This window comes from Mirounga leonina, unplaced genomic scaffold (genome assembly GCF_011800145.1).
Source record: "Mirounga leonina isolate KUSES-001 unplaced genomic scaffold, KU_Mleo_1.0 Mir_205, whole genome shotgun sequence".
Classification (NCBI taxonomy): Eukaryota; Metazoa; Chordata; class Mammalia; order Carnivora; family Phocidae; genus Mirounga; species Mirounga leonina.
The window spans coordinates 1,646,953-1,671,122 of NW_023270515.1; the positions used below are offsets into that span (position 1 = coordinate 1,646,953).

The window sequence follows — 24,170 nt, forward strand, 5'->3', positions numbered from 1 at the left end:
AAATAAATAAATAAATAAATAAATAAATAAATAAATAAATAAATAAATAAATAAAACGTGCTGTTAGGAAGCATGTGGAATTGGATGCCCGGTCTTTTGCATTCTCACTGCCTTCTTGTCCGACTCTGGGTTTGGAAGGCTTTGCGAAGTGCATACAAAATGCAAGACAGCAGACTCTCCTGAACTTCAGCAATTTGCTTCCCTGGAATTCTTTGCTCCCCAGCATCTTGCATAAACAAACACTCTTTTCCACAGTATTTGTTTTCTTCCTGCTGAAACCTTTGTGTGGGCTCTGTCTTTCCTCGGGCACAAAGAAAACAAAACCATTTCTGGGGAAGGAAAGGTTGTGCTCTCTGATGTGATGTATTGCTTTCTTTACCAAAAGCCTTTATGAAATACTGGTGTCTAGGAGTAGAGAGGTCCACAATAACAATGCCAGTCCCAGGATATTTTCTGGCAGGAGCCCTTGCAAAACAATCCCTGAATGATAAGACATTGTTAAGAAAAACAGTAAAGGTGCATGGGCCCACCATCAGTACAGCCCAATATGTTGGTAAGAGTTAGAGGCATCTTCAGAATCTTTAGAGACTGGGGTGCTTAGATTATGAGTAGAATAGGGCAAATTAAACAACAGCTGGGAAGGAAGGAGTAATTCAATAGAACTGGGGGGAAAGGAATGGTGAATTTGGCAGAGGGTGGTAGAATACCAGGAAGGAGTACCTTCATGTTTAATGCATTTGCTGCCAAACCCTTGTGATCAAATGGAAATGATTAAGAAAAAAAATTCACTGTTGGTTTTAGAAGATGTTACATGAACAATTCATAACCTTTGAAATGCAGCTAGCTAGATCTGGCCATCTAAATGCAACAAGGACAGATCCTTGCTGGTCTGTCAGTTATTGGCTCCTCAATAATATTGTCTGTAAAGTCCAGAATATGGGATTCTGTTGTCTGTGAAAGGGTTAGAAAAACAGCCTTTTGGTATCTTAGTGATGAGCACTTGTGAATGTAATCCAACACAGTTCACCTTATACTGGATTTCTCTACATATTAAGCAATATGTTGCTCTTATGTAGTTCTTAGATGGTGTCCCTTTCTCTCCCGGTTGGGATTAATTGCTTCTTCTTTTGAGCATATGTAGGATTTATTTCAAGCCCTATTTTAATATTCATGACATTTTTGTTCTTTTCCTGGTAGATGCTCATGTGTCTGCCTCCCACACTAAACCCAAAGTTCAGAAGGCTCTTTCTCTTCATCTTGATACATCAAGCACCAAGCATGGTGCTTAGGATATATAGGATTTACTAAGGTAAGTCTGCAAAATTAAATAAGTGGTTAACAGAATTTAGCAAGCATATTTCAATGAGACCGGTGGCTCATCTGAATGATGGGGCTGTGGGAGATTTAAATGGAAGGGCTATTAACATGTACAGATGGAGCATGATGTACTTCAAATATTTTAATTTTACAGTTAAGTGGAAGCAAATTGATAGGAAGCTGTGTTAGGGCCACATAAAGAGAAATCCTTCGCATAAGCACAGACAAGAGAAAGTATCACCATGTTCTGCTGCTCTCATCAGGTGATAGCCAACTGAAGTGTTTGCAGAAGATGTCGATGTTTTCCATTGGTATCAGCGATGTCTGGGGATGTCACAGATAGGTCTTGGGGACTGGGCTTCCAGACTTGTTCCTCAGGATGTAACTCTGAGGAATATGCAGGATGCTGCCTGACATTACTCCGCACTGGACTGATGAAATGCGAACATCGTGTCCATGCATTTTATCAAAAAACGGGCTTCGTTAAATACTCTGACAGATGAAAAGCAAAGGACTCGGAACCACTCTTCCTGCATGGGGTTTCATGTTGGAAAAAGCTCATTTTCCTCACACTGCAGAGCAAGGGCAAGGAAGGGCTCTTGGCCAGAAGCTAGAAATAGCTTCGTCACCGGGACCTCACGGAGCTAGACATAATAATAACGGTGCTTGCTCACAATGGCTCTCGTCTGGATGAGGCTCTTGTCTTCCATGGTTTTTTTGTTGTCTGAGTGAAACTCTTACACTGAGCTTTAGCTCACATTTCTAATTTGGGAAAGTGTGTGTTTTCTGCCTCACAGTGCTTTACCATAAGCCCTCAATTTCCACTTCCTGGCAATAAAATAGTTCTCATTGCCACAGCAAATGTGATAGGTCTTTTTAAAGGACGCCATAATTGATGGCCTTGCTGCGATGGCTGAGAATTAAAGTGAGCAGAGTTGAAAGACCCATGAGAAAATAATTGTCTTTGCTGATTTCTAGGATTTAGGAGACCAGTGTGAGGTTGACCCTCCCTCAGTGTCTGATTGTGTTGGGTAGTAACATCCGCGCGACTCTTCCCCTAAGGATCTGCGGCCCTGCTGAAGGCGCGTCACAGAGTCTGGCAGTTGGGGAACCTGACCTAGAGAATAAAAGCCCTTCTCCTGGGGGGCAGCGCCCACCAGGCCGGCTGTCCAGAGAAAGTGGTGCGAGCAGGTGACTGCGGGGCCGCCACTCACCTCTCAGCCTCTTCAGCCTCTGCTCCCGCCTCCTCCTCCGCACCACCAGCAGGAGCACAAACAGCAGCAAGACCCCCACCAGGATGCAGGAGATGGTCACGAGCATCTTGAGCCCCTCGTTGGTCGTCAGGCCTTCTTCGCTTTGGACAACTGACTTAATGAGTGGAGGGATTGTACCTGAAAGCAGGGCCATGGTGTTAGATGACTATTAATGAAGACAGCATGGCGGAGGGTTTAGGGATGATGGTTACAAGAGGTGCACTGTGTGATCCAAGGGTGTCCAGGAAGATGAGAAATGAAAGGAGTTCTTTACCTAGGTCCTGGCTCATTGATTTACTTTCTCATGCCCCTCCTCTGCCCAACTTGCAACTTACTTGACAAAACATCAAATCAGGATTTGCACAAAGGCTGAATCAGCCCATTTCTTTGAAAGGGACTTCATTTTGCAATGTACTGCTAGGTGCAGGCACTTGAAAGCACAATGTCCAGGCTAGGTGCTTAAAAAAGCCACATGTATTTCGCTGGAATTGTCCCCCATAGTACAACTGCTTGAAAACCTGCACATCAGAGGAGGAACAATAGGTCTGGCCAGTGGACAGGAGTCTGCAGGGAGACTGGACCAGATATACTGGCTTAAAGAAGCTTAGCGTCCCTTTTGGTCTGGTGATTCACCTGCTTTTTATCTACTTTAGAAACTCTCGTTTTAGGGTGTAAGAGCTGCAGACAACTTTTCAAAGAGGAAGCATCTAGGTCTCCAAAGCAAGCTCCTTAGTGATCAGACATTATTATACAGCGTTAGGAAATTCAGATTATTTAGAATTATAAGGAAACACCTAATTAGACTGAACTCTGAGCTACTTGAAGCTGCTTTCTAGGCAGAGGCTAGAATATAACAGGCGCAGAGATTCAAACATACATCTGCATTTTACGGGGCATGCATTTTGGCACCTTCCGTTACACAAGATGCTCCATCCCACTGTATTTTCCATGTAAAACAAGGGCCAGGAAGTCAACTGTTTAGGAAAAATAATGCAAAAATAATGCAATTTCCTCCTGAGCAAAAATGGTCTTTATACTGCACTTAGTAAGTAGAGCAGGGATAATTGAATCCCAGTCCCCTATGTTAGCAGCCCAGGTCAAGAAAAGTGTTCTTCCAAATGTGCCGTTATTTTTAGCTGGAAACCCACGTCTGCAGATGCTCAGAACCCACGTAAGGGGATGCAGGTGAAGCTGGTCTGCAAAACTAAGGCAGCAGAGGCACACGGGCAAACGTCTGGCTAAGGAAATGGCAGAAGAAAGAGTCAAATACAGACATGGAAGAATCGGAGATTTGACTGGCATACGCGTGAGGCTAACTGTCAATGTTTGTTTCTCCCCAAATGAAAGGGAAATCTTCAGTCAGATCTGACGAGAGAGATATTAAAGCTATATATCCCTGAGATCGGTTCAGAGAAATCCATGATCCTCTTCAAGGAAAGTATAAATACGTAATTTTATTTCCTAGTGTAATAAAGTTATTTCAGACTTCAGGAATTTAAATGTAGCTCACAGAACTTTTGCATGATTATAATCTAAGATCCTGGATAAAATGAGAGCATCATTTTTTAAGAAGACAAGCATTTAAATTCCGCAGAGTGCTCTCCAAGTTTGAACCACAGTTTCAAATTCTGCTTGCGAGTGGTTTCTAATTAAAAGATTAGCAAGACCATATCACCACTGTGCACATTGAAGCCCACGCTCTGGCATCTACATTATACAGAAACTTCGTGACAGCATGTGATTATCGTAAGTCAATTCACGTAAGCCAATAAGCTAAAGTAAGAAATATGCTTACTGCCCAAATGTGTACCTGCTGGCAGAGGACTTTGGGGAACTCTTAAATGCAAGGTAAAGTGTTTGGTAGGTCAAAGTCCTTTATTCTGTAAGATTAAAGAATTAAACCCTGTTGGAGGAGAAAGCCAGTAGGAAGGGCTACTCTGCCTGTGGGTGGTGGTTTGGGATGGGACACCCTTGAACGACGTCACTTGTAACTGAGGGCTAGAAAGTTAGTCTGCTCAGATTCAGACTTTCTGGGCTAGGCCATCCAACACTGTGGTCTGACCTGGTCAGTGGTGTTGGCCAGAAAGCTTGGAGGGGTGGGGGGGGGGGGGGGGGGGGGGGGGGGGAGGAGCTCCCAACCTCCTGATGAACTGCGGCAGGTCTTACCTTGTGACTGAGCACCTAACTCAATCACTGCTTTTCCCTGAGTGAAAGTCACTGCAAAGCTGCAGAGATCAACACCAACATGCTGCTATTTAAGACTTTCTGAAGTTCCCTAACCTCATAACAATCAATGACCCACTATCTTTCAGCTTCACTGGGTTGGGCGTTTGTTCAGATATCAATCAACGGCCTTTGATACTAGTTGTAGGAAAAAAAGTATAAAAATTTCTATTGTTTATTTTTGGCTGACTAAACATCACAAGATACCTCTCCCGGTTTTCAGAAAATCCAAGCAAATTGCACGTGTGTGGAGGGGAGGGGCGGGGTGGGGCGCACACTAACATCCTGTGCTATATTATATTACTTTCGCCGGCACCTGCATTTCTGCTCAGGGACTACCAGAAGCTCCTGTACCATGAAGACTGTTTCTGCACATGCAGTCTAAGGGCTAAATGAGAGCAGAGACGGAGTTACGTGGGTTGGGATGGGGTGGGGAATGGGTGGGGAGACAACAAAAGCAGGGTTAGCACCCAGTCATTGACGAATGCACAGAACCACGTGTTTGGCAAGGGAAGGTAAAGAGTCCTTCAGCCCCAAGAGAAGTCACTCCTGCACCATGATTCCCTAAGCAGATTCCCAGTGGCCCTCGGTCCCTTGTTTCTGGAGCAGAGCCATGGTCCCGTGAACACAGCGAACTAGGGAGCCCCACCGGGAGCCAGCTGAGTGACCCCGAAGCCTAAGGGGTCTGAGGGCACTGGTCGCTCTGTGCCCAGGATGAATGTTGGGAGGGAAAGGGGCAGTAAGCACATGCACGCGTGGGAGGGCCACAGAGCCAGCCAGCTTACTGCCATCATAGTTGAGCGTGGCGAAGTTGGCCTGCTTCTCTGCGCAGCCGCCACTGTTGCACGCCCTCATCTGCAGCTCGTACCACGTGGCCTCTTGCAGGTCGTAGAGGATGTAGGACTTGGAGAGAGAGGTCCGCTGAGCTGTGGTCCAGACCGTGGTCCCAAAGGGTCTGTACTCCAGAGTGAAGGAGGTGATAGGACAGCCGCCGTCGTTCCAGCCGATGAGGTTCAGCCTCACGCGCGTGGTGTTGATGCTGGCGAAGAGCTCTTGCTCTTTCGAGAACTGGGGCTCTGTGGGAGAATGCACAGTGGGGACCAGCTCATGGGGTACGTGAATGCCGGCCATCAGCACGGTCATGCATTAGCCCTTGGCTGCCTTCCCCACCTGCGCGAGGAGCTCGGCCCAAGTCTGGGTCATAGGCCAGCCCCAATGTGTCCACTATTGTAGGGACCTATGGACCAATGGGCTGTCTCCAACCACAGTGACCTGAGTATGAGAGGGAGAATTGGGTGGGTAGAGGTTACTGCTGTGTATGTCAGAGCTCCTAAGAACAGTGCTATTTCCATGTATGTGTTTCCTTGAGTGGTTGTGAAGGAACCCATACCGTGTGCTGAGCTGACCCGTTTCCACTCTCGTGTGGATGGACCTGACTCAAGAGAAGTCTAGTTGGATTTCGGAAGTACCAACAGGTGTCTCTTACGATCCAAGCACTTCTTACTGGAACCCAGGGACCTGATGGATACACTTCTGCATAAATCAATCCCTCATCCTCTGAACCCTTGCTGCATCTTAGCCAAAACTCAGGTGGCAGATCCAAGTTAGCACCTTTGCCTTCCCATTTCTCGCTCTTTTGCTATCCAGTGTGGCCCTGTGCACCAGATGAGGGTCAGATACGAGGGGAAGCTCCAAAGACCCTCTCTTCACCGCCTCATCTACACTTCTGTGCCACTGCACCCCTCCCCTTACTGGTGGCCCCAGACTGCAATTTCACCGCTGAGTGCCATTTCTGCCCACCAGGGGTTCCTCTGCTCAAAGGTTCATGTTTCAGATTAAAAAACCAATTCACATTAAAGGTCAACAGTCTACCCCAATCATTTCCCACCTGAAAAGTGGGGCCTTGGAGGCAATGGGAAAGTTATGGATAGAGGGGCATGGGGTGAGGGAGGGGGAAGGTCACACTAGAAGGTGAGAGGGTAAATGACATATGTCATGGCGACCCAGCCAGGACACGTTATGTTGGCACTGAAGCCCTTGGTTTGCAAAGGACGCTCTTCTTTTTCACTGCAAATGAGATAAGGAAGTAAGAGAACCAGGATATTCTGTGAAGACCAGCCATCTCTCTCATTACACTGCAACATGCCCAAACCCGTTTTGGGAATAACAGAGTTCAAACTCACAGACAAGCGTGCAAATATATGACGCATCATCTGTGACTGCAGTCCCCCATCCAATCTGGAAAGCAGAGGAAATGCAGACAGCAGAAGGCATAGATACCTTTCCCCAACGTTTTCGCTTCTATGATCTCACTGATACGTCCCGGTCCCACTCCATTTTGGGCAGTAAGAGTGAACTTGTACCAAGTACCACACTTCAGATTTTCCAGGCGGTAAGAACGTTCACTTGGGCTGATTGGAAAACTTCCCCACTGTTCACTGTTATCCTCGGAGTACTGCAATATGTATCCTACAGAACACAAGAAATATTCAAAAGAGCCTTATTTCCTTTCTATTAGGGTTGATGTTGGCATTTTGTATGGGATAAGAATTCTCCTCGTTCATGCATCTTTGGAAGAGAACATCTGAAGTCTTCCTGATGCCAGGAAATTGAACCCAGGCTGGGAGGAGTGCTGTGATGATGTTCTCATTAGTATTTAGGCCACGCCAGACATTACTACGGTGTATCATTAATTGGTGTGGTGAAATAAAACCACTTTCTCCCCATTTCCTTTTAAAAGGTGTAGCAGGTAGCAGAGGATGGACACTAAGTCTCTAGAAATTTGCCCTCAGGGCATATGTGCCTGAATCCTTGGGTATCAACATGGTCTGAGCTGAATTATTATTATTATTATTTTTTTAAGATTTTATTTATTTGCGAGAGAGACAATGAGAGACAGAGAGCATGAGAGGGAGGAGGGTCAGAGGGAGAAGCAGACTCCCTGCTGAGCAGGGAGCCCGATGTGGGACTCGATCCCAGGACTCCAGGATCATGACCTGAGCCGAAGGCAGTTCGCTTAACCAACTGAGCTGAATTATTTTTAAGAGAACCGAAGCTCTGGAAAAGGGATATGTTCTCAAGGGGGTAGGAATCTCCTCAACCATACCCTACCCAGTCCACGATCACTAAGGAAACAGCTCTAAATCCTGTAGCCATCCCAACATTTCAATGTTCACCTGGCTTGTCCTTAGTCTGAAAAATTCCTCCAAAAATTCATTTCTGTACATGACCACAATCATCTGTACTTCCATGACCACGAACATCAACTCTCCTTCTCTTGAGTGCTCACCAGGTGCCAAGCACTGTCCTCAGCCTGCTATGTTCATTACCTCATATAATTCTAGAACACAGTGATTATTATCTCCACAGTGCAGAGCAAGACACTGAGGTCCAGAGAGGAGAGGTGACCATTCGAGGGTCCTGTAAGTCAGTAAGATTCAAACCCCAACTTCAGAATCTGAAGCCAGATCTCCTGGCCCTTGTGATCACTAAGATATTCCTCCTTGTTATGGCCACCATCCCTGTTACCCCAGCCATTTCCTGGGCCAGTGAGGGGGTGGGGTGGGCAAACAGGTCCTGTTTTCTCTATCCCTGTCTCCTCCACATTCACACCCAGGCAACCCAGGACCAGTCTGCCTGGTGCATGTTGTCCTCACGCTGGTGGACTGCTATCTTCCCTCCAGCCCACGGGGCTCCATTTTTAACACAGGCAAAGCACTTCTCAACTCCACACTACAGAGGCTCCTAGGCCCACACTGGAAGCATCAAGTGTTTTGCAGACCTCTCACATGGAGGTCACCTGTCCTTGATTCTTCTGTGGTCAGGATCCCCATCTTCCCTACTCTTTGCTCCTTTCCTCCCCTCTAGCCCTCTGCTGCCTTGGGGTCCACCTCCTTTCTGAGCCTCATTTTCTCTTTCAGTATCCTTGATCTGCACCCCTCAAAGCTCCTGCATTATCTGACAGCTGGGTGAGGGATCTGGGTACCCCATGCTCCCACTGTCATTACCTGGCTTCCACTCCAACTCTGCCTAAACCACCTCCCTGCTGCCCTGAACATCATGGGGAGAACACTTTCCTTTTAATGTCCTCCACCTGAATCGCATCTGGGAAGCTCTTGTAACCCTTGGCAACAGGAGCCCCCATGCCAATGGCTTTGGCTACCACTGCATTTCAGGGACCCCCAGTTGCCTTTGCTTGGAAGCTCTTCATTACCAAAATTGGCTTCACTTTCAAGACCTTCTGCTCTGACAATTCCTGTACCACCTCTCCCAGGCTCTCACACTTACAGAACCCAAACTCTACTTCATTTGAGCCTTGAGTCCTAGAGTCCCTTGAACTCTTCCCTCGATGCTCCATTTTTTTTTTTTCATAACAATGTTCTCTAACCAGCCTAGAACCTTCTGTAGACCATTTCCACCAGGAGCCTGTTTGCACTCACTCCTCTGACTCTGGCCGCTCTTGTTCTGCCAGTCAGCAGCTCTGATAAACGGTGACCCAGTCTTCCTTCTAGGTGTCTGGCACCACTTGACAAGGCCATGAGACTGTGAAATTGTGACCACCACAATTTGGGATATTTATATGCAGATAGGGCCTCACTCCCTCTTGGCAATGACTTTGTTGGTCTATTAATGACTCCCTGTGCATTTCACATGGTAGCTGTTACAAATCTTCCCCACACTCTTCAAACGTACAAACACAACCTTATCTCAATCAGCTTACTATTAAAAAAAAAAAAAATCTAACTTTTTTCTTTTCCAAAAAAAAAAGGAAGATCCTCCCTTTCTCTCAGTGGAGTGCTGATAAATGTTTAACAACTGGCTGTTCAAAAATATAATAAAGCCCTGACCAGTAGCATTTCTGATTTCTGGGGTGTGTAACGATTCTCTGCCTGGGTGCAATCACTGGGTATAAGGCGGGGAAGAGATAGGACAGCTGGCTCTCATCACCTGGAAGGAGCTGGCTCCGGGACAGTGCTGGCTTCACTCTGAAATGACCCCCTATTTCCAGTTGTCTGCTCACCCTCCTCACTCAGAAGAAGGGGTGTCCTCTGTCTTTGGAAGTCCCCTTCTATGTGCTCTAGACCTCTAGGTTCTCTTCCTTTCTTGTGGCCACAGCTTGCTCAGAATGATGTTTTCCCAACTATATGCAGGCTACAATTATCACACTATATCATTCCTCAGGACAGACTTCCTTTATTCTTTTCCGCTATGGACTCAATGCAAAAGCTTTGTGCAGATAGATCATTTCCTACCTAAACTCTAGGTTCTCCATCTTTTTGTGCTTTATAAATTGGAACAATAACTGTTTTATTACTAGTTAAATTAAATTGGTAATTACTAATTACTTTAATGAATGATTGAGTACAGGAGTGAATGAATGATGGAGTGTTGACAACATGGGGAAGAAACAGTATGCAGAATCTTGGGGGAGAGATTACCAAATTCTTTCTTTTCTGCCTTCATTAATCTTTCACTCAGATTGGAGGCATAATGGTAATTTTGTGAATGGGATGCCTTGGATGAATGATGGGTTTCAGTCAATACCATAAAAATAGATGTGTGGCTTGCTGTTTAGGTGGTGGGAGAATTAATTATAACTAACACATAACAATTACTTGATGGAGATGTGTCACTTATCAGCCTGGGGGTAGTGACAGTCAACTACTGTGGGCAAACTATTGCTCTTACCTCTGATGGAACTGCCCCCATTGTCCCCAGGGAGCCACGAGAGTGTAATGGAAGAAGATGTCGTTTTGGACACTGTAAGCCGAGGCTGATCAGGTGGAACTAGACAGGAAACAGTTTTTAGAAAACAAGAATTAGTTTTTCACACCTTTAATCTGCTTGAACAGCCATTTACCAAATCATTTTTAACAGCCATTTATTAAATAAGTGTTTTAGGTTGCCAAAATATGCAATTCACTTCTGTCAAAATGTCTATTTAGTTGATGTCCTTGGTTAAAGAGATAGAGCAGAGTGAATCTATTATTTAACAAAAATTCAACCACATTTCTACTTGGGTTTATATCTAACTCATTTCCTCACTGATTCCTTGAATTTCTGTGTCGCTCATCACTGATTGAAATCTTCTTTAAACTTACTAAAGATGCTCACAGTACTCTGAATTTCAGCCATGATCCAAGTGAGAAAGATAAATTGCATCCACGTAGCTGTTCTGTTCCCAGGGATGCGACAGGGGAGGGAAGAGTGGAGGAGGGGAGATTGGGTGAGGGAAGAGTAGGGGAGGGAGAAAGGGTAGGGGAGAGTGGCTAGTGGGAAAAAGAATTGCAAAAGTTTCCACTTTTTTAGCTACTCCCCCAAGATGCAACACACACACACACAAACACGCACACACACACGCGCTCTGTTCTGGAAATCAAAGGTGTGCCACTGAGTGGCTGTGTACAAGAACTTGCACATTCATACAAGGTTTGAAGAACACAGACTTCCAACCAATGGGCCTCAGTATTATTTTGGATCAGCACCAAGGACAGAAACATTGAAGAAATTCAAAATCAGGTTATCCAAATTGTATAGAAACTTCCCATAAAATGTCCATCTCTTTTCCTCTGAGAGAGGCCCATATATATTAACCCAAAGGCGTGAAAACCTGACCCGTCTCTTTAGAGTCACAATATCATGTCCATCTTCTGAAACACCATGGGATTCTATAGACTCCAATTTACTTGAAATTTCAGACCAATTTTGCATTATTTTTTTTAAATATGATTGTTCTCCTCCTCTTCCCTCCCACTGAGGACAATATTGATTTTATTTTTACTTGCTGTGATTTATTAATGTGACAACACTTAAGTCCCAAGAAGCATACCCTTTGGTTTTTCTACTAATAAAATATCACAGTGCACCCAAACCTGAACCCAGTCAGTGGCCATTTGGGATTTTACACATGATTTTAATTTAACTATCTTGAATTTGTCATGTACATTTTGTGCTTGATATCAAGAAAAACCATATATGCTGTATTAAAAACCCAACTAAATACTATAGCAATACACTTAAGAGTTTCAGTTCATGACCTTTTAATGTACATTGCATATAAAAATTTAATTAGTAGATGAAAGAACTCAATTCAGACTTATTTTTTGTCTGTGTTTTTTGGGTTCCACTTACACATATGTAGAGTAAACTGTGCAATTAGTGAAAGTTATCAAGGACTTTCTCAGTCTCATTATTCTTGACTAGGTTCTCTCTATGCAAAAATATAAATAGCGTCATCTTTGAGATTATGAGTGTTTTTATTTTCTTTGATTTGCTGCATTACATTTTCCAAAATGAACAAGTGTATTTTTCTGTAATATGAAAATAGCAATTAGCTCTTTAGAAAGGCTGATTTTTAAGTTTGTTCAATTTTACTCTTTGCATATAGGCATACATAGTAAATATGTCATAAAAAGAGTCCTCGAACTTTGTACCTTGTACTTGCAAATTTAAAATAATTTCATCTGATCCCCAGTTGTTATTGGCGATGCAGCTGTAATAGCCGGAATCTTCCGCCTTCACTGTGCGGATAATGAAGCTCCCGTTGCTGAAGATGCTCCTCCGCCCATCAATCGTTACTAGGCTGGGTGTCCCGTTACTACCTCACAGGAAAAAAAGGGCACAGATTAAAGAAATTACAATCCAAATTAGCTGAGGCTGCGGAAAAGCATAAAGACTCTCTCTGAGGTCAACAACACACTTGGAACTAAATTGTGATTACATGACAAAAACAATCAAATAGCTGAATTTCATTCTTTGTAGAGCATGCTATGTGGAGGTTAGATCTGTGACAAGGGCTGGGATTCTGGCTCTCAAATATGTCAATGTATGCCACATCCTGAATGGGCCTCTCCTTCCTCCACCATGTAGACACCAGCCACCTCCTCTTGGGAATTCCTTCTGGGGCAGAAATGCCATTTTGACCCAATCACATAGGGACAACTAAATGTGGCAGTCTCTTGTGGACTTACTTAGATTTACAGTTGTTAATGATTTTGATCCCAAAAAAGTGAACTGTGGTCTCTCAAGGGGGTCATGTGTTGGTCCTAGAACAAAAGAGTTCCCTCCCCATTATAACCTCCACCATGGTGGCAACTGTCCAGCCAGCCCCACGTCAGGCAGAATGGCTCTTGACCCTGGGAGCTTATTTATTTCCTTGGATTAACTGATTTTAAAAGATGAGAAAAGTGGTCCCTGGACCAAGACCATTATTTCAATAGTTTGTCTTTTAAGTGCTTTTGTTTAAAATAGGCACTCTTCTGAATCCATTTTATATCAAATTTCCATGCTCATTAGTGAATTGTCAGCTCTTTATTTATATCCTAATTTTGTCTTCTGAACATAGAGAAAGCACTTAGAAAAGGTACAGGATAGAATACATCTCACCCACTTTCTGCCTCCTATCTTGGCTGCTATTATTTTAATAATTACTTCTGAGTATGGAAAACCAGATTTTATATTAACTAAGTCCTAATGCATTCTGTCTCTTAAAGTCATTTCTCAGAGCATTTGAAGTAGGGTTAGTTGGACTATTATCTTATAAGGAGAAAGACAGGTGCCAGGTCTCCTATGATGTTGGGCATGATCATCTCAGTTATACAGGAAATTTATATGAAAAAGTACAGAGATTATTGGATTGGTTAGGCTATTTTCCTTGCAAGCATTCTGTTATGAATTTAAAGGCTCTGAATTTATGGAAGATAGACGCAACACACCAGACCCTTTTAGCACTAAAGCCAAGATTCCACCCCCACCCCACCTCCTCTCCCATCTCAGAAGAGTTGGTGTTTCCCGGTATTTTCATGAGTGGCAATGCATACAGCATTAGACCACCAGACCCAACCTGGTATGTCTGTGTAATCTCTTACAGTTTCACTAAAGGCATACATTAGGTTACTGGTTACCTGTCTTTCATCCATTTTACTGCAGGAGAAGGGTCCCCAACAGCTTTACAAGGCAAGGCGATGTCCTTCATCCATGGAGTAGTCACTGTGCCACTGAAGGTCAGGATTCGTGCTGGAGCTGGAGCACCAAACACAGCAGAAGACCAATCACGCCACAGCCTCATTGACATAAAAGCCAAAATGACCTTCCCCCATATAGTGACACCCCCCCAAAAGGGTGAATGCTGCACAGCTGATTAATGGTACGCCTGCCAACACTATTGTCTGGTATCAGGATATGTATAAGGGATTTTTTGGTGCCAAATTGTGGAAAGAGCCGAGATGCCCTTCAACAGATGAATGGATAAAGAAGATGTGGTCCATATCTACAATGGAATATTACTCAGCCATCAGAAAGGATGAACACCCAACATTTACATCAACATGGATGGGACTGCAGGAGATTATGCTAAGTGAAATAAGTCAAGCAGAGAAAGACAATTATCATATGGTTTTACTTATTTGTGGAACATAAGGAATAGCATGGAGGACATTAGAAGGAAGGGAAAAATGAAGGGGGGCGGGAATCAGAAGGAGAGACGGACCGTGAGAGACTATGGACTCTGAGAAACAAACAGGGTTTTAGAGGGGGGGGAGGGGGGATTGATTAGCCCGGTGATGGGTATTAAGGAGGGCACGTACTGCATGGAGCACTGGGGGTTATATGAAAACAATGGATCGTGGATCACTACATCAAAAACTAATAATGTATTGTATGGTGACTAACATAACATAATAAAATAAAATTAAAAAAAAACATACAAATAGCTGAAAATCCCTATGGTAGCATTTCCCCCCTCTATTGACTAAACATGAGGAGCCCAAATTAAATATCTGGGTCTTCATAAACCCAGCAGCCCCAAGCTGTGTTTTCTATGAGCCCAATTATTTGTCACAGCCCTTTATTAAACAATTTATCTCAACACCAAAAGCTGCACGTTAAAATACACTTTTAATATCTGAGAGAAAAGACAATACAAGGCATAAAGTGCTAAAAGGAGGAGTAACACGGAACAACTATTTATCAATTTTGTGGTACGTTCCTGACTTTATTGTGTCATCTTGATCTTCAGCACAAACATTAAGGAAGACGAATGCTTTCTGAGCAGCTTCTCTTGAAGAACAACTGTTTGCTTGGGACCGTAATTCAGATGCTCCAACAGGAACATTGGCCAGAGGCATCTGGCACCAGGACAGTCCTGAAGTAGCAGGAGTAGAGAGGAAAAAGCCCAAGTGGACCTACATGATCAGGGGCCTCCTTGAAGACTAAGGAGCCCAGCACTGACAGTTCTTAGTGTTACCTTCTTGAGGGAGACACAGAAGCTGACACCAAGACTCCAGTCTTCCAGAGGCAAAACAACGTGCCCCACCTTAGCCATACACTGGGATACTGTCTTCTAGGACGCTCCCTCTGGAAGCTCAACCAGGCCAGATGCAAAGTCATGGAGACCACATATGAAAGGTGGCCCCAATGTGATTCTGGACCCATAAGGATGGGACCAAAGTTGGGACCCTGAATCATCTGGGGCTTGAGGTTTTGGACTGGCCAATGGGCATGGGAGCAGACTCCCCAGGAGAGTGCTGGAATTTCATGAAAGATGGAGCCAAGTCATTACAGAGGCATCCTGGCCTAGAACACAAACCTTGGTCATTAAGGTCTACCATACAACTCCTATTTTCATTGTTCTGAGTGTTGTGGGCCAGAGCTGAGACAGAGATGAAATGCCATTGGGTTCAGAAGCTGGGCCCATTTTGTGCAGCAAGAATTACAGCAAGCTCTTCCATCTTGGGGCAGGGTCTTCAGAGATGGTTCATGGATGGCAAAGACCACTTTTTCAGTAACTGACCGTTTTGATTTCTCATCATAACAAAAATATCCTGGTCAGGGAGCATTGGATTTCTGGCATTGGTGGTTTGGCATCTTCCATTTCAAACACTTCAGACCATCCTTTTATATGATGAGGAATGCTTTTGCAGCAAAACTGGGATGATTAGGAAACCCAGCTAAAGTTAAGGGCTTTCAAGCTTTTTAACATCTCCCTCCCTACCATAAGAAACACATAACACATTGAATCCCAGAAGCTACACACATGGTGGGTTGTGCGTGAGTGAAGACAAAGTGACTCAAATTAATAATTACCGTGTTTCATTTTTTTCAAGTCAGTCCAGACTATTTGACTCTATTCCATTTTAGTACTTTAATATGCTGGCTATAACCCTTAAAACCAATTCCAGGACTTATGAATAATTTCCCATCTGCATTTTGAGAAATATAGGCCAGAACCACTTCATCTTGAAGCCCAACACACCCAGTTTATAGAATTAATGCCCATTTGTGGCACGGGAATTTAAAGAGTCCTCGTCCGAAATTCCAAGACTAAGCGATAGAACCCAGCAGATCTGGTTTTTAAACAAGAGCAGGCAAGAGAATCATCTAGAATCTCTGTTAGAAATGCAGATTCCTAGGCTGGCCTGTGACTCAGTGAATCTTTGGTGGATTCAGGGAGTCTGTCTATATATATATATTCTTATGTTAATCCCCATACATTACATCATTAGTTTTAGATGAAGTGTTCCATGATTCATTGTTTGTGCATAACACCCAGTGCTCCATGCAGAATGTGCCCTCCTCAATACCCACCACCAGGCTAACCCATCCTCCCACCCCCCTCCCCTCTAGAACCCTCAGTTTGTTTTTCAGAGTCCATCGTCTCTCATGGTTCGTCTACCCCTCCGATTTCCCCTGCTTCATTCTTCCCCTCCCGCTACCTTCTTCTTCTTCTTCTTTTTTTTTTTTCTTAACATATATTGCATTATTTGTTTCAGAGGTACAGATCTGAGATTCAACAGTCTTGCACAATTCACAGCGCTTACCAGAGCACATACCCTCCCCAGTGTCTATCACCCAGTCACCCTATCCCTCCCACCCCACGCCCCACTCCAGCAACCCTCAGTTTGTTTCCTGAGATTAAGAATTCCTCATATCAATGAGATCATATGATACATGTCTTTCTCTGACTGACTTATTTCACTCAACATAATACCCTCCAGTTCCATCCACGTTGTTGCAAATGGCAAGATCTCATTCCTTTTGATGGCTGCATAATATTCCATTGTATATATATACCACATCTTCTTTATCCATTCATCTGTTGATGGACATCTTGGCTCTTTTCACAGTTTGGCTATTGTGGACATTGCTGCTATAAACATCGGGGTGCACATACCCCTTCGGATCCCTACTTTGAATCTTTGGGGTAAATACCCAGTAGTGCAATTGCTGGATCATATGGTAGCTCTATTTTCAACTTTTTGAGGAACCTCCATACAGTTTTCCAGAGTGGCTGCACAGGGAGTCTGTCTTTTAACAAGCACCTCAAATGATTCAGAGAAACTGCTGTCCATCTGCAACCTGGACATCCCTTCTGGATCCTGTGCTGCCCTCAGCCCTGTGGTGGTGCTCTCTCGGTCAACCCTGGCCCTGGGCTCCTTCGGGTTGGTGTTCCTCCAGGACTGGGTTCATGACTCCATTCTGCCACTTCATTCACTAAACAGCAGTCTTCTCTGTGACCCTAACTCTGGATTTTGGACTCTGCTACTTGCTGACAGATTTGCCATTGCTGCCTATCTCCCAGCAACTGCAGGATAACTTGCACCTGTCTTCTTGGGCTGCCAGCGGCCTCATCTCTCCAGATTGCACCTTTCAGCCTTCATTGTTTGCCAGTGTCTGGGGCTTCTGGGTAGAGCCTTTCAGCTGGAACATCTACTCCAAGCCTGAGCCCTTCCCTAGCTCAGTCCCTTTCCAGAAAACCCATCTGGATCAACCTAACTCTGGGTGAACACCACTTGAGCACGAGAAGCTGAACATTTCTGGAGAAATCCATACAATGGAGAATTTAGGACCCACCATAGATTTACAATCACCGACCTCGACGGGACTGTCCGCTTTCCCTGCCAGTCTTACTGTTTTGTTAGGAAGTTCCTTCCCACTTCTCTGCAGTGATGATTTCCAACTGTCCTTCCTCTTCTCAAACTCCTGATCTTTTCTCCGCCAGCCCCCAAATTGCCTAATACTTGGTAGAGGAAATAGAAGACACAGGCTGGGAACTCTGCATTTCCTGTCACCAAACCTCAAAACCCACTTGTGTTTCTTCCTCCAAACTGCAGTCCTGTGGCCCTGCTCTTCCTCCCAGATTATCACCTCCCCCTCTCCACTTGGGTCTTCCATTGTCATGCAAACTGTCTCTGCTGGCTGACATATTAACCCATGGCAAAACCAGAGCCTTTCCTCGCATGAGACCCACCCTCGCTCCAGCTTGTCTTTCCTGTGGCTTCTTCCAGGTGATGTGTGTTTAGAGAACTTTCTGCCAAGTAGATCTGCTTCCTCACCTCCCAGCCACTCGGTCCCCTCATCCGCTCCCATCCCCATGAAGTTGCTCGCAAGAAGGTCCACGAGGTCCCGAGTGGCCAACCCCAGGGCACTTCTAGTCTTGTTTCCCTTGACCTCCCAGCATCTGCTGCCATGGCAGACCACTCCCTCTTTTCCAAAACATCTCTGTTGAATTCTTGGCCTTGCCCTCCTGGTTTTTCTCCTGTCTCTCTGGCCTGACCCTTTCCTCTCTGGCAACCCCTGTGCCTCTACCTCTGCAGAGCAAGCTGACGTTCTGCAGAGCTACTCCTGGGCCTAGAGCTACTCCTGGACCTGACTCTGTCTTCCAAGTAGGTTCTTCCCATCCCAGGTACGGGGGTGTCTGGGTGCTGAACCCTCTCCAAATCTGACTTCTGCCAGATGTCTCTTGGGAAAAAGGACTTTCCCAGCTGCCTGCCTGACACTGAATACACAGAAGTAGAGAGGAGGCAAAGCAATTACTAATCCTGCATCTCATGTTGCTGGTTTCCTTTACCCTGTGGTACAGTCCTTATGCCCATTGATAATCACTGTTTTCTAATGGGAGAGTGTGTGTTGGGGGTGGCTGGATATCATAATTGAAGAGTCCAATAGACAAAAAAAAAATCCATGATTTTATTTTCCTTACCAACAATGTATTTACTTTCTATCTGCAGTTTGTTCAAAATGGGACAGCATTCTCTTTTTCCCCTCACTATTTCATTCTTTATCTTAGCTCTTAGTTATCAAGAGCTCTTCAAGGTAAAATTGGAATCTTGGAATGTTCTCTTACATTCTCTTTTAGGCACCTAGCAGCCTTGTTAGTAATAAATTGCCAATGTGGTGTATTCCAAAATCAGGGGGCATTTCCTGCTGGCCTGGATTTGTGATGTTAGTACATTTACTCATGAAAACTGCTAATTTAGTGGTACCCTAAACACTGGGTGGTAGCAATTATCAGAAGTAGAATAAGAATATTCTGTGCCTGTATGTGCTTTTTAGGACCGGTATAACATCTCAATGTGTAGATTCTATATTCATTTTTAGGAACTTTTATTCTTTGGTGACTCTGACTTCCCACTGTTAATTAAGGTCTTTGTTTATAGTATTCTGTCAATAGAAGAAGAGCTAAATATTTTCTTATATTTATAAACTTCCAAATTCCATATTTTCTCTTTAAGAAGTTTGATGCTTGCTTCTGATGAAAGTAGGACTTCCCTGGTAAGTTGCTATGTAGTGATTTTCACCTACCCAAGGGGTGAGGGCGGGCTCTTTTTCCTTACTTTCCTTAAGACACTTTGAGTGGTAGAACTACTCACCCTTAGCAATGTGTTCACTGCTAGGGGGATTCTTTTCTGATTTGCACAAAAGCCCAGTGCCAGCTAGCAGCAACCTTATTTCTTAAGCTGAAATGTGGAAGCACGTGATGTTCTGATTTTCTGGTGATTTTTAGGGCATTGTAAGCTTTATTTCTGGTAGAGTGAGGATTTAAAAACAGTCCAATGAGAGTGGGAAATTAGGTCTTTACTACAGGGGCTTACCTTTAGCTAATGGCTCCACCATGATGATCTCACTGCTGTTGCCTCTCCCAGCTGAAGTTACGGCTACCACCCACACGCTGTATTGACGGTTCCGACTCAGGTTGGGAATTCTGTAGGAAAATGAGTCAGGAGAGGCTTCAAACTCGCTGATCACCTGTGAGAGGAGACATAAATGTTCCCACATTCAAGGAGGCAAATGGTACACATGGATTTCCTAAAGGCATGGCTATTAACATGTTATCTATCATAAGAAACAAAAGCTACTGCTAATCCTTTTCTAAAAGGCTGGAATATATGGTATCAACATTGACATCTCATATATACATGTAGATAGCTTATATTTCTCTATGCAGCAGCTTTCACAGCTACCAAGGAAATTATTTCAAATTTCAAGCCATTGAAATTATGGGTCTTAGCACAGCTGTTTTCTGCTGAGATAGAGTAACAAAAACAGATTTACCCTCCTACCCAAAACAACCTAAGAACATGTAGAGTATATGAAACCACAATCTCAAAGGCATTGCACATCAAGTAATGAAAGACAGAGCTCTCTGAAATATGGGAAACAAAGGAAGTGAGCTTACGATTGCAGGCTTTATATTTTTGTGAGAGTCTCCAAGCCATGGCACAGACAGGGAGCCTAGGAGGAGCTCAGTGGCTTCCCTGAGTTGAGGATTTACACCTGAGAGACTGGGAAGAAGTTGGAGCTCACAGGACAGAGCTACACGCAGAAAGACCTTTGGGGATTGGAAGAGGGTCCTAAGTGGGTATTCAGTGGAGCAGATTTGTGCAGGCATGGGAGGAAACTGCCAGAAACTAGGGAAAGAACTACCTGAATGGATTGGAGGTCACAGTGCCCAGCATTTACACAGGGCTGCGAATAGTGCCTGTTCTACCAGGTGGATTGGAAGACCTCAAGATTCACTGGGCATTGGATACAGTGCATCAGGGTCTTACCTTGGTGGTGGGGAATAATTAGGCCTAGAATGAACACCACACTGGTATTGCCTAACAAATATTAAAAGCAAAATTCATGTAGATGAAATTGTCATGAAGTAACTTAACTGCATCCCAGACCAAAAGTCAGAATATTTACAGGAGTAAAAATATTCGGTACTCAATAAAGTAAAATTCATAATGTTGTACACCTAATAAAAATTTTTCAATATGAATGACCCAAATATCCATCAATTGGTGAATGGATAAACAAAATGTGTTGAATAATACCAAAGAGTATTATTCAACAATAAAAAGAAATGAAGTACTAATACATGTTAACTTGGATAAATCTTGAAAATATTATACTAAGTGAAAGAATCCAGTCACAAAATATCACATACTTATCATTCCCTTTTTATGAAATTTCCAGAATAGGCAAATCCAGGGAGACAGAAAGTAGATTAGTGGTTGCCAGGGGTAGGGTAGGTTTGGGAAAGAATGGGGAGTGACTGCTATGTTATATGTCGAGGAACAAAAATAAGGATGTCAGCAGACTTCTTGTCAAAAACAATCCAAGTGCTAGTGAGTATTTCCCCAAAATTTGTACACTGAAACCTAATCCCCAAGGTGATGGTATTAGGAGGTGGGGCCTTTGGGAGGTGATTAGGTCATGGGATTAGCACCCTTATAAAAGAGACCCCATAGAGCTCCCTTGCTCCCTTTCACCATGTGAGGACACAATGAGAAATGAGAAATCTGCAAGGCAGACGAGGTCCCTCACCATAACCCCACCATGATGGCACCATGATCTCAGATATCCAGCCCCAGAACTGTGAAAAATAAATCTCTGCTACTTTTGAGCCACCCAATCTATGGTATTTTTGTTATAGCAGTCTGAGCTGACTAAGACACCAAGTAAGAAGACAGTGGAACAACATTTTTAAAGCACTGAAAGAAAAAAAGAGTCAACCTAGAATTCTACACTCAACAAATAAATATTTTAAAACTAAAGAGAAATACTTTTTAAAAATATAAACTTAAAGAATTAATTATCAGTAGACCCACACTATAAGAAATGTTAAAGAAAGTCCTTCAGTCAGAAGGGAAATGATACCGAATAGAGATATAAATGTACACAAAGGAATGTAAAGTACCAGAAATGGTAACTGTAAAGGCATATATGGTTTTTATTACTATTTAAATCTCATAAAGATCATTAATAATCAAAAGATAATGATGTAGTGTGGGGTTTATAACATATAAAGATAAAATGTATTATAACAATTGCACAAATATTGATAAGGGAAAAAACAGAGGCATACTATTATAAGGTCCTTATATGTACAGTGTATAATATCACTAGAAAGTAGAAAGTGATAAATTAAATATATATGCTTTTAATCCTAAATAAATCACTGAAATTACAAAATAAAGAGTAAAATAAAGCTAATGAGCCAGCCAAATAAATAAAATGGAGTTATAAAAAAATATTCAATTAATCCAAAGGAGGCAAAAAAAAAAAGTAGAAAGGAAACAAACAGGACAATACAAAACCAAGTGGCAAGATTGTAGATTTACACTTATATCAATATATCAATAATTATATTAAGGGTAAGTGATCTAAAATCCTAATTAACAGCAGGGATGGTAAGAATGGGTATAAAGGCCATACACAACTATATCCCGCCTACAATAAATTTTTTTCAAATATTTCTCAAATATTTCAAATATTGCCTAATTAACAAAATACTAAATTGTGTTCATGTTCTAGTGTTTTGTGGAAGGTAGAACACATAAGTGATGAAATTGGACATTTAGCTAAGATTTCTAAGTGAAGTATAGAAGTTAACAACTGTGGTTTCTCCTGACTGCTTATGGTAAAATGCAAAAAGAGAGAAATGAATAAGAAGAAATTGTTAAGTAAAGAGGAACCAGAACTTAAAAATTTGGGAAATTCTCAGCCTATCCATTGCAAAAACAGGAGAAAGTGTGTTGCGGATGAGAACGTTAAGGGTGTGGACCAGCAGCCATGTGATAAGGAGATTGGCATGGGTGTGAGCCATGGACTGAATCAGCTAAGGTGCCAGGAACACTGCCAGTTTGCACTGAGATGCGATAGAGTTGAAGAGGGTTGTCCGAGTTCTTCGATTCTACAAGACAGGATGATCGAGCTATTTGAACCCGAACTTGTGCTGTTCTTCAAGAAAAGGGAAGAATGGCTCTGAAGGATATTCGATCATCAGGATCACTGCCTTGGTTTCAACAGGCCAGACAACCTCCACCTAAAGCCTTGAGGGTAGGACCTCCCGGAGCTGAGTTGGGGAGACCCCTGCCTGGCAGAGCCCTGGGGGTTCTACTCTGCCCTGCAGAACTGCAAAATGGATAAAGCCTCTGTAGAGAGCTGCAGTGTGGGCATAGCCCCACTGAGTAGTCAGGGAGACATTGTAATCCCCAGAGGTTTTGAGGGTAGAGCATTGAACCAAAGAGGATTATTCCTGTGCCTTAAGATCCAGTGGGATTTTCCTTGCTAAGTTTTGGACTTACATGGTAGCCCAATCCTTCCTTCTTTCCTATTTCTTCCTTTTGGAATGGGAATATCTACCCTATGTGTGTCCCACCCTTGTATTTTGGAAGCATATAACTTTTGTGGTTTCACAGGTTCACAGCTGGAGAGGATCTTGCCTCTGGATGAATGTACATGGAATCTGACCCCTACCTGATTCAGCTGGTATGTAGATAAGATTTTGAGCTTTAAAGTAGCTGCTGGGATGAGTTAACACTTATGGGGCTATTGGGATGGAATGAATGTATTTTGCACTTGAAAAGGACATGGACTTTGTGGGGCCAGGGGCAGAATGGACTGAATGTCTGTGTCCCTCCAAATCCATATGTTGAAATCCTAACCCCCAATATGATGATACTAGGAAATAATTAGGTCATGAGTATGGAGCCCTCATGAATGGGATTTGTGCCCTTATAAGGGGATGAAGAGACCAGAGGTCTCTCTCTCTCTCTGCCCTGTGAGGATATAATGAAAATCCAGGTAAAAGGCCCACACCAGACACTGGATCTGAGGATGCCTTGATCTTGGACCTCCCGGCCTCCTGAAATATGAGAAATAAAGATCTGTTGTTTAAGCCACCCAATGTGGTATTTTGTTATCAAAGTGGACCCAGGCAAGGAAACTAAGGTACAGAGTAAGTGACTCACTGAGGTCAGAGTGGCAGACGGGTGAGCAGAGGCTCAAGCTCAGTGCCTCTGGGCCAAGTCCATGCTGTCATTACAACCAACCAAACACACAAAAGCTTACTTTGACCCTTGCAAGCTGTTAAGTAGACCTCACGTAGGTCACTAGGCTGCATGAGCTACAGTACCAGCTCTACAATTAATCAGGGGTGCAAATGTTAACTATGCCTTTTCCTTGTCACAGACCCCTTGCTTACTCAATAAAAAATAAAGTCAGAGAATTTCCCATGGTCGAAAATTTGACTACTGTACACGCACTGTCCGATGAATAAAGGGAGACTACAGGGCTCTTGCAAGGTTCCCCAGGGATGAGTGTATGCTT

At 43.5% G+C, this 24,170-nt stretch overlaps 1 protein-coding gene across 1 annotated transcript in view; it reads right to left on the bottom strand.

Annotated features, from left to right (window-relative positions):
* DSCAM (DS cell adhesion molecule) overlaps nt 1-24,170 on the bottom strand; it is a 651,058-nt gene that overhangs the window by 42,763 nt on the left and 584,125 nt on the right. Inside the window, exons 21-27 of the mRNA XM_035028849.1 lie at nt 19,664-19,817; nt 13,697-13,814; nt 12,227-12,390; nt 10,482-10,580; nt 7,074-7,262; nt 5,579-5,869; nt 2,532-2,708 (exon numbers count right to left, since the gene is read on the bottom strand). Coding sequence (XP_034884740.1) covers nt 2,532-2,708; nt 5,579-5,869; nt 7,074-7,262; nt 10,482-10,580; nt 12,227-12,390; nt 13,697-13,814; nt 19,664-19,817 — 1,192 coding nt within the window. The remainder of the gene's footprint in view (nt 1-2,531; nt 2,709-5,578; nt 5,870-7,073; nt 7,263-10,481; nt 10,581-12,226; nt 12,391-13,696; nt 13,815-19,663; nt 19,818-24,170) is intronic.